At 38.3% G+C, this 10,978-nt stretch overlaps 1 protein-coding gene across 1 annotated transcript in view; it reads left to right on the forward strand.

The window, feature by feature from the left end:
* Window positions 1-10,226, forward strand: part of LPGAT1 (lysophosphatidylglycerol acyltransferase 1) — a 65,572-nt gene extending 55,346 nt beyond the window's left edge. The window contains exons 6-7 of the mRNA XM_009492289.2: window positions 1,733-1,839; window positions 6,112-10,226. Coding sequence (XP_009490564.2) covers window positions 1,733-1,839; window positions 6,112-6,263 — 259 coding nt within the window. The 3' untranslated portion in view covers window positions 6,264-10,226. The remainder of the gene's footprint in view (window positions 1-1,732; window positions 1,840-6,111) is intronic.
* The last annotated feature ends 752 nt before the right edge of the window (window positions 10,227-10,978 follow it).

Consider the following 10,978-nt stretch of genomic DNA (forward strand, 5'->3'; position numbering starts at 1 on the left):
TAAAAATAGTGCTTGGCAACTCAGTTGTGTTTGGGCACAGAGAGTAAGTCTTTCTTAGTGTTATACCCTCAACAAAAATGGTCCTTTCTCTGTGGGTGTGTTTTTTACTTGCCTCTACATGGCTTAATTTTGATCTGCTGTACAATGCCTGGGCTTCAAGATAAAGTAGTTCTTTATTATCTGTCTTTGTCACTGTTCTTAATATGCGCACTGAGGACTTGAGCTATTTACTGGACCACCAGCTATTTCATAATATTTGTCTTTGGCCAAAGACTTTTCTTCAAACTGTTTTACCTGAGATCACAGTTGCTAATTTATGGTTACTGAGACTGGCTAGAAAGGCTACAGAAATATCTGAGTTCATGTTGATGCCATAGTTGGAAAATAAAATTGTTCATCTCCTTAGATTGAGGTTACCTCTGTATACCGAAGCCCCATTATTTTTAATTTGCTCATTAGAGCAATTGCTGCTTTTCTCCTCCACTTACAGCTTATTTTTTCTATGCATCAAACTGAAAGGAGGAGGTACAAATGACTTGGCAACAAAGCAAGCAAAGATGTTAAAAACGGTAACAGCAACAAAAGCATTCTTCAGAAGTGTCTTATTTCTGTAGTCTGGCATTCCCATATCTGTTCAGACACTTCCTACATGATTGTGGTGTTACTTCAAATTCTTTTCAGTATAATCAATCAAGACTGTGTTTAAAAAGAAACAAAAAAATCCACTAATGAAAATAGAAGCATGGCATAGATGACAAGGTAAATGAGGGCTCACCTGAAAAGAGAAACCTACAGTAAAGGTCATACACGCCACAGTATGAATTTTTCAGGCTAGCCTGATACACAATCTCTTCTGTGTTGGCCTCCCAGTGAAACACAGCAGATATGTAAGTTCTTGTGTGTATCAAAAGGCACTTGGGGCCTCCTGAGGAGATTTCACAATTACCGTAAGACTTGAAATTCTATTTTGAAAAAAAAAAAATCCAGTGAGGTATGGTGGGTTATTTGGGGGTTTCTGTATGTATCTCAGTGAATTCTGCCCCTGGATATCTGACTTTCTAGGTAGACCTAGTATTCGGTGTAGAAGTACCAAAACATTGGTAATTCTTCCATTGGGGTTTTTAACATAGAGCAGCACTATTTGAGTGCACTTACTTACATGCTCAGTTTTCAGTGTAAAATCTGCCTTAGAGATTGCAGACAAAGATGCTGGCATCCTTTGAAAAGCACAGAGGACTCATTTTCTGGGATACAGAAGAGCTACTGGTACTTAGTGATGTCACTATGTAGCTTCTGCCTGCTGAAGAACTGTTTCTTCAAAACTGGATGAACCTTCTCAGTCTTTTATTTCTTTCTGTTTCAGTGCATGAACTTCATAGCTTCTTGGTTTGTATTTTTGTTAAGGATAGCAATATAGTGTGGTGGTATTCTATTTTTAAAAAAACCCAGCAGCTTAGTAGCTTTTATCAAATGCTGTAGCACAGCATTTGATGAAAGCTAATAATGCCAATGTCTTCTGTGTGCATCTGGCTGGTAACCTGGAATGTTCCAGTTTTGTATCCCTAATACCTATGTGATCTGTGAATTGGAGAGAGAATGAACCATGCAGTTAGATTTATACCAAACTCTTGTTCTCTATGTTTTTGGGGTGGGCTGGGGCAGAAGGGAAGAGTTTTGTTCTTTACATACAGAATGCATTTCCTAGGTTCAATTATGTTTGTTTCTTTGGTAGGATTTTTCCAGTTAAAGATGTACCTGTAGAGCCTGAAGCTCTTACACACTGGCTATATCAACGATTCATTGAAAAGGAGGATCTCTTGACACATTTCTACGAAACAGGTAGGATGGTATCTAGCAAAGAGAATGTGCTTTGTTAATGTCTTCTCAAAATGGTTTAAGAATGCGTATATGTTCTTCATGTGAATACAATAGATGTAATTATCAATACTTGTTATGTGGCAAAAAAAGTATGATAAGAAGTGATCTAGGAAAGGTACATTACCTGGGTAATATTAGAATAGGGTAGTGTTTGGAAGCTGGCACATTCAAAACGGATCTAAGGAAATCCTCTTTTTTCTGCAATAACATATAGTTCAGCTGTGAAACTTGCTGCCACTGGATTTCATTGAGTTGGAATAATTTAGCAAGATACAAAGAGGTAGTGAACATTTACATGCATAGTAAAAGTATTCAGAGCATATGTTAAGTTTGGAGGGGATATAAAACCTTCAGGGTTTAAAAATGAGCAAGTTCTTGACTAAAGGGATTAAATAAGACTTACGTGAAGCAGGTTATTTTATCTGCGTAGTGCGGCTATTTAGCGTGTTCCTCTGGCACTTGTTCTGTTAGAGAAGACTGATCTAAGTAGTCTGCAGGTCTAATCCAAAACCATAGTCCTCTTCTGTTTCCTGTTAAGCTAAACAGAAAGATGCTGTGATTGGGAGATCCATAAGAATTACATAGCGTAAAGTCTGCGAACCTTGATCTGCAGCCCTGTGCTGCGAGTACTGGCCTTCTTGCTGCAAGGTACTGAGGATCACTTCTATCATAATATGCTTTCAATTTTAATAGATCAGAGGAATCTAAATGAACTTAGGGCATTAATAACATTACTGAAGGGATCCTGGCAAACACGTGATTTAAAATATCAGGTAAATACTTTGAAACGATAGCTGGAGAATTGTTTCTTCAAGGCTCTTTTTTTTTCCCATCCAGTTGATACTGAAGTACATCACCTACCCTCCAGTAGGGGGGTGGGTGTGGGTGTTCAGAATACAAAACAGAGGAATTCATCAAAATAAAAAAAGGAAAATCCAGAGAGGAAAAAATAGAGTTTTATTTAGACATACAGGAAGAGAATTTTATCAAATGTAGACTGAGTAGGAAGACTCCAGATTAAATAATGCAGCTTGTCTCTGAAGAAAAATAATCTCTTCATTAGCAAGTAGCACAGTTGTTGAGGGGGGGAAAAATATTCAGTCTCTTAAATCAACTGAGTTGAATATTCCAGAGTGACTATATTAAACGAAGACACTACTTCTATTAGATAATTTGTGGCAAAGACTGCTTTAATTTGGTTTTGCGTGTTTAATAAATTTATCAGTGGTAGTGCTTAAAAAGATTAATAGAATTCTTTAATAACCCAGGGTTCTATTTTGCTTTATGAGATACTGCTGTCGTTCATCCATCATTGATGGCAAAAGTCAGACCCTGCTATGTAAACTGCATCCAAATCCATATATTGAACTTTATTAGGCAAATAAGTTTGTGGATCTATTTAAAACTACAAGGGTAGTCAATAGGAGGTAAGGAATTCTTGTTACTGAGACATTGTGCCGCAAATACCATTAAAATAAGTCATACCCAAAAAATCTAACTAGACCAGAATTTCAGAGAGTATAATGAATATAATCAGATTTATTCATTGCAATGTGCTTCCAAAATAGGATAATTGGTTATAATTTGCCAATGTAATCAGTATGAATTAATAAGACGTGTTTTAAATGTAAATGCTATGACATAGGACCTTATTAGGCATAAATTAGCATAATTTAAAGTTACTACTGTTTATGCCAGTTGAGAAGTTGCTCGTGTTGCTTTTGTTGGCTTACTGCAAAAGTGCTGTTATGGTTTTTGGAACCCCTCTGGAAAAGTCCTGAGGTGGAAATCCCTGAAGCTGCTCAAGAGCTAGCTATGTATTGACGTGTTACGTTGTCTCAAGTTGGTGTCTCAAGACTTAGGGCTGCATCAGCTTTTTTTTTTTTTTTTTTTTAAATACACACTGCTTAGGAACTTGTCTGAGTTCATAAAGCCAGAGTAACATTTAATGCTACATGAAACTTCAGGTTTGTATTGACAGTGTCATCGGTAGGAATACATTCTTTTGGCATATTTTTATTTGGGAAGAGAAGGAAACAAAGCCTAAAACACTTTTTTTCTTTTTGCTGTATTCCTAAGCGTCAAGAACTTTAATGGATCTGGGGAAAACCAGACCTCTTAAGATTTAAAAAAAAAAAAAGTATCTGCCTAAAATTTTAATATGAAACTGTCCTGTCCTTTCTTCCAGGTGCATTTTACAGATTTCATTTATAAAATTAAAACCATTGACAGTTAATATCTGCAGGTTTAAGCCACACAAAGACTCCTATTTTAGTAGCTAGTGGAAAGCTTGTATTGGCAAGTTCATGATTTCTCTGAAGTCTTCAGCAGGATAACCTTGAACACCGCAGTAACACAAATGAGATTACATTTAGCGGGACAAAAGCACTTGGAGACTAATTAAAAAAAAAGCCCTATAGGCTAGGAGCTTATCAGTTGGAAATGAGTAATTGTATACTGAAGTCATCATGCTCCTCATTCACTCTGATCATAAGCCAACTGGTGTGATGTAACTAAACCAGTAAGCAATGTCATCCTACAGGGCAACAGGAGAGGGTTTTCACCAGTGCTATGGAAATGGTCTTCATTGTACCAAATCTGAAACCTCTTCTGGAAATTCTGTGTACAGGTCCGTCATCCCCGTTCAAGAAATATGAATTGAACCGGGAGGAGGGACAGATAATAGGTGCCAAGATGATTTAGGGGAAGGAGGAGCCATTTCTGTGAAGGACAACTGAAAGGGCTTGGCTTGGCTCAGCTAGGGAAGTGAAGGATCATTTCTCTGCAAGATACAAGTTGGCTTGGGAGAGGAGGAAGGGGAAGAGACAGCTGCTGCCAGTGCCAAGGGACAAGGAAAGTTATTTAAACCAAAGTTCAGTGTTGGCACAGGAAAACAAATGGGCTGTGGAAGAACAAATGTAGTGTAGAGTGGAGAAGTACATCCTTAGGAGTGAGACTTACTGGGGAATAAATGGTGCGGCAAATCTGCCTGTGTGTGAAAATACGTATCGGTGAGAGGAGGATGGGATTCACCAAGGGGTATTTTTAGTGGTTTGAGGGTTTTTTTGTTTCGTTTGGTTTGGTTTTTTAGGTTTTTTTAAACTTAAGAGTGTTCCTACAGGAAGAAGAGCTTTGTCTTAAATGCTTGATTGCAATTCCTCCAGTGACTGCAAATGTGAAGCATAGCGATAAGTTGCTGATGGTATCTAATTGCCCAAATTGTATGGTTTCTAAGATTAAAAATAGACACTGCTATACCTTTACTCTTTGAATCATTCATCTCTTGTTCTTCTATGAGTAGCTGTGACTCCATAATCTGCAGGAAGTACATCATCTTCTCTGGTATATTTAGAGTTTTTATATCCACGCTTCAGGATTAACAACAAAAGGGGTTCATATCATCTAGCCTTTGTGCATCTCGGTAAAATGCAATGCAAGTTATTTAATATGCTGGTGTAAATATATGCAAACAATTTGCTTATGATCATATTCAGATACATTTAATTTAGTATTGTAAGTCAGAAAAAGTCAAAATAGGGAAAAATGAATTTTTTAACTCTGTCAGCTGTATCTCCTGCCAGTCTTTCTCATCTAAACAGGCGTTTCAGTAAAATCTTTCCGGAAAACTGCGTGGTAAATTACAGTGCTTCCTTAGACTGTGTGACTGACTGGCCAGTGAATGTGCAAACAACATGTGGAAACTGTTGTTTTAAATTTAAAAAAAAAAAAGTGTGTGTGCATATGTATTTTCTAGAGGAACCTTGAGAATGTGTATGTGTGTGGTTTCTTCGCAGTATACAAATTCATTACCAAGCCACTGTAAAGTTCAGTGTGGAATCCATGCAGTTTGATCATACAGATGTTAAAAAAACTTAAAAAATAACACAGAAAACTTAGCTGACAGTCAGATCTCCCTGCGAGGGTTGAATACAATGAGCATGGCTGCTTTTAAGGAATGCTTTAAGGTTTATGCTTAAAGTTTGTATCTGAATGAAATGAAAATGGTTCTTAATAATTATGATAAGGGTTTGGTTTTGGTTTTTTTTTAAATTTTCTTGAAGATAACTGATAATGCCGGAGAATCGTTTGGAAGTTTAACAGCATAATACAGAAGTAACCAATTAATTGTTTGTGGGTACTGTTGCTGGGACAAACTGCAATGGTAAAGAATTGTGCATTAAGGCTATCGTTCCTGCTGCAGAAGCATTAAATATGTTTTCTTTTCCCTTTTAGGAGCTTTTCCTCCACTGCAGGGTCAAACAAAAGCTATTTCTCGGGAGATGACCCTCAGTAACCTGTGGCTAGTCGGCATACAATCACTTGCGTTTTTGTCAGGCGGTATGTGGTACTGCATCTTTCAGTATTTTTATCATTGCCTATTTTAGAAGTGGACCTGAGGACACAGTGGGAATCCAGGCTCTTGCAAATGAATATGATGTTGTATGTGCAAATGTGAATATTCAAGAGTAAAGGAAAATACTGGACGGACTCTTACCTTTCTTTGGGGAAATTTTAAACTCCAAAGTGAAGATCGGTAACCTAGTGACCTGATGATGTATTACTTTAAGAATTGTCTGTATTTTTAAAAATGTATACTCTCACCCACACTTACGCAAATTCAGCATTTGGACAAAAGGTGCAATCGTACAACCACTGTAGAAGAATGTCTGTGACAAGAAAGCTCTGTCACCGCAAGTATTTCTCGGCATTGTAGTTAGAGCTCAGAAAATTCAGCAACTTGTCTCTTCAGTAGTCTGTACAGCATTGGTGTGGTAGAGATTCCTCATTTGCACAAATGTGTACTTCATGGCAACTCATTGTGCTGGAGTCAAAGATACCCAACAGAGCTGGTGGCTGTATCTTTGCAGCTACGCAGTCAGCAGCTGTTGTATTAGACACATTGATCTAAAACCAAAACCCAAATAAGATCCAGCGTCAGGTGTGTTTTGTGAGGACTCGGTCCTCAAAAAAGCATTGCAGCATCACAGTGTGATGAAAAAGCTGTCCACATTTGATGAATCAGCCCACCCCTGCTGTGGTCTTACCATCGGCTCTCCAAATTCCATGTGCTGCCAGTATCTTGTATTATGAGGAAACTTGGAAAACATAAAGTCACTTGGTTTATTTTCCCTTTTTGTTCAGAATGCACCTCAACGGTCATTATTGGTTTTCAAAATGCACTTTTAAAGGTGAAAATACAGTGAAGGAAAGACATAAAACTTAGGGAATAGGGAAAAGCTTTATTTGTCACGCACTGGAAGCCAGAGCAATTCTAGCTGTTTCTGAAGGTCTGCTGGTGCTGCTGGTGATTTTTAGCCACCTTTGTATTTTGTATACTGCAGTGCAACCAAGGTGACCTTTGAGTGGTTTATAGAGGCCTTTTTCTCCCTGCTAGTTGCAACAGCGCTAAATATACTTGTGGGAGAGTTTAAATAATTCAATGCCAACCATCTTAATGTTTTGCTAAGGAGTAATAGAAGAAAAACTAGTTTCTTAAAAAGAAAAAATAGGTATAATTGCTGTCATAAATCTACAGGAAGGTACTACTGCAAAAAAAAAAAAAAAAGTATGGTGTACTCTGAATAACTACATGGAGGGCAGTATTAATTAGGTCACCACTGTGCTAAAATCTTACTGGAAGAAGGATGAGTTGAATTAAAAGGCAAACCGGAACAGAAGACACTTTCAGATGTGAAACAGAGGATACTTTTGAAAGGATGTCTATGATGTACGGTCTTACTTCTGGCAGGTCTAGTTGGCATCGTGTTTATGTGATTATACGCAGATTTGAGAGAGCTGTTCCTAAAATAAAACTAATCTCTCTAAATACAAGCAGGATAGCCAGAACTTCAGATGTTGGCATACTGCCTTTTTACAGAGTAATTTTACTGAGAGCAAAGTAAGCCCTCAGTAGTTTTGGCTCCGAGTTAGCAATATTGATCCCCCTTCTCTCGCCCGCTCCTGCTACATGGATCACAGTGGGTGGCGTGCGGAATACAAAACCTAGCCAGTGTTTCCTTTACGGGGGGAGCTGAGAGCATACCAAAATACCAGGCAATGCCAGCTTCCCTGACTTAATGGAAAAATACCTAGTCAAATACGCCAGCCCTATCCCCCCAAAAGCAGTAGTTTTATCCTGAGGTAGCTCAGTGGGATGGTTGCCCAATGATACACTATAGTAAGTTCCCCTGCACTATGAGTCCCCTCATTGACTTAAAAGAACCACTGCAGCTGGGAGGCAAAGGACGGTGGTTGCCTACAGCTTAATGTTTTAGGTAAGGTCCTGTTTCTAGCTCCCATCTCTTTACATGCAGTCACACACCTGAGTTCTGGTGTGACGTGAAATCCATTTAAAAAGAGGTGTGCCCTGAAAGGGAGGTGGTCTTGGGAGTATTTGGGTTTTTTTCCTGTTGTTCTTGCTGAAGTACAGCTGATGGAATGAATGTATTTAATCTGCCATTTTACAGGAGGGTGTTGGGGCAGCCCCGTGCCGTTACCGGGTAAGTGGTTATGTCGTCTGCACGTGGGCGTAAGCAGGCTCTCAAAACTGCAAAATGCAGATGGCACGCTACTCATTTCTGTCCTCCACCAGGTGGTTTGATGAGAACCACAGAGGTGCCCACAGTACAGCTGGGGTTATTTTGAGCTAGGGCAGACTGGAGTGACATAAAAAGGGAAGTTTATATAAGCAGATTGCACAGCGGTAACTCGCATCAGGAGGTTGTTCTTTATAGACCCCGTGAACTCTGTGTCAGAGCATACTGTTTTTTCAATTGCAGTATTTTGTTTTTTTCCAGTGGATTGCAGTCAATAGTGAGTGTTCACATGCTGCCTAAAGAAATTAGTAGTGTGCAGTAATGTTTCAGGTAATCATTTGATTTATCTGGTCCTGTTCATTTTCAGTTTGTTCCTCTGTAGTTCTTACTATTTCGAGACATTTATTTTCAAGCACTGATGGTTGTTTTGGTAGGGTGAGTAAATAGTATTAGGTCTTGGGCTTCTTGCCTGCCTGCACTGGAAAATGGGAAGAGCACCTGATGTTGTGTCTCCTTACGGCTGAGTTGCTGTAGGTGACGGTGGAATGAAACCGTTGTTAAGAAACTCGGAAGTACCCTCCCAGCGTGAACTTGGATGCTGCTTCATGAAAGAGAATAAACTGGATAAAAGAAGTTTTTCTATTAAGGGGAAAACGTAAAAAGTATACAACATACAGGAAATTCTGTGCTAAAAACACCGTGCTGGTCAAGACTGTTTGGAGCTTAGCAGGCTGGTTTGTAAAGCGTCAGTTCCTGTGGGTTGCAGCTCGGTTCTACCGTGTGGCAGTTGGCGGTGCCGCGCCATCCATGGGCTTCCTCAAAATGCCATTGAAAGAAAATGATGTTAATGAACCATACAGTTGATCCCAAAATGGTTAATTAATATAACTTTGCATTTATATTAGGAGAAATATAATGGAAGAATGTATAAAGTGATACAGAATGAAAAAATGACAGAAAAAACGCTAACTGAAAGCTGTTGCACACAGAAGTGAGAACGTAGCAATTTAAGTGTATTGCAAATAAAGATGGTTCTCTCCCAGGGTTGCACACAAAACATCTGTTCGTTTCTCCGTTTAGTTGTTCATAAGTTGTTACAGTTGAAATGATATAAGTCCCAATGGTTTAGCGTTGCTGCTCTTCAAATCCCATTACGTGAAGAGTATCTGCCCGTTCACAACGAGCAGTGGTTTTTCTTCAGTGCCCTTTGGTGAGTGCGCCTTCCTTACGGGTTCTCTAGTATTTTATGTATGGTTCTATCAAGCTTTTCAACAATGATGTCGCTTGCGGGAGGGAATCTTTTTTTTTTTTTTTAAGTTGCGCTCATCAGATTTCGAAAAGCAAGATGTCAGTTTACCGTGCTCACTGGAAAATTAAAAGCTTCCTTCTCCCTCCTCCGCCTCCAGCATCAAAAATAAGATGCATCTTATTGCAGTAAAAATACAACGAACACTGTGGTACTGTTCATTATTCACTTGTTTTGCAAATGATGATGTAACTGGTTTTTTTCTGTCTGACACTGCCATAAAGTGCTGTTAACTTTTTTCACCTGTTTCTACAAGATAATACGGATACCGATCACTGTGTGTGACAGGATTCAACTGCTCCATTTTGCCTTGACATAAAATTTTGGGACCAAAGGTACTTAAAACTGGGATTTCCAAATCATGAGACCAGGGTTGGGTGTGTCTTGATAGTCAGCTGGAGATTTTGTGGTGATCTGATACAATCACACAAAATAATTATACATCTGGGGTACTGTATTGTTTGGAAATAATGGAGCCATATGAAATAAAGGGTTATTTTGCAAAATTGCATATTTGATAATTTTTACACTTTTTTTTTTAAAAAAAGAACAATTGGAAGAGCAAAATTGAAACCATACTCTGGTTTAAAATGTCTGCATACATTATGAACATTTCTGAGCAGCTTTATTTCTTCTGTAAAAACTGTAGACTACCTGGCTGTGATACAAAAGAAGTCTTTAAAAGGATTCTATGCATTTTAAAACTTAAACCTTCTATTTTATCATTGGATAATGAAGTAATTATACACTGAACAACTGTCCTATTAAAGTGAGTTAGTTCCTTAAAATTACTCTACAATGGTCTTCATTTTGCATGATAAAATTAGTTTTCTTGATACCAGTTATTTTCACCTCCAATTTTCTCCTTCCCTCCTGTGTTACCTGCATTTCTGTTCTGTATGATAAAATGGATGCAGAAGCCTGTAGTGACTCTCAATGATTTTGCAAAGGGCTGGTTGTGTTTGGAATTATTTTATTGAGTTTATTTCATTGGATTTTTTATCAAATCTTTCCAGCAGCCAAGATGTCTTTCAGAAATGTAGACAGGTACCAGAAGCAGCATTTCTCTACAGAGATTATTATAGGTGTCTTTTCCCATTATTCTTTTTGTGTGGCAAAAATAAAGTTGATTTCTTTTCCAAGATTATTTCATGTGCTTCTAATTTTTAATAGATGAGATGATTCTCTTTGGTTGCATTTATTGTGCTTACATCCGGTAGTTACACAGCCTCTGTTGTGCTTTCCATAAACACAACAA

This window comes from Pelecanus crispus, chromosome 3 (genome assembly GCF_030463565.1).
Source record: "Pelecanus crispus isolate bPelCri1 chromosome 3, bPelCri1.pri, whole genome shotgun sequence".
In the NCBI taxonomy this organism is placed as follows: domain Eukaryota; kingdom Metazoa; phylum Chordata; class Aves; order Pelecaniformes; family Pelecanidae; genus Pelecanus; species Pelecanus crispus.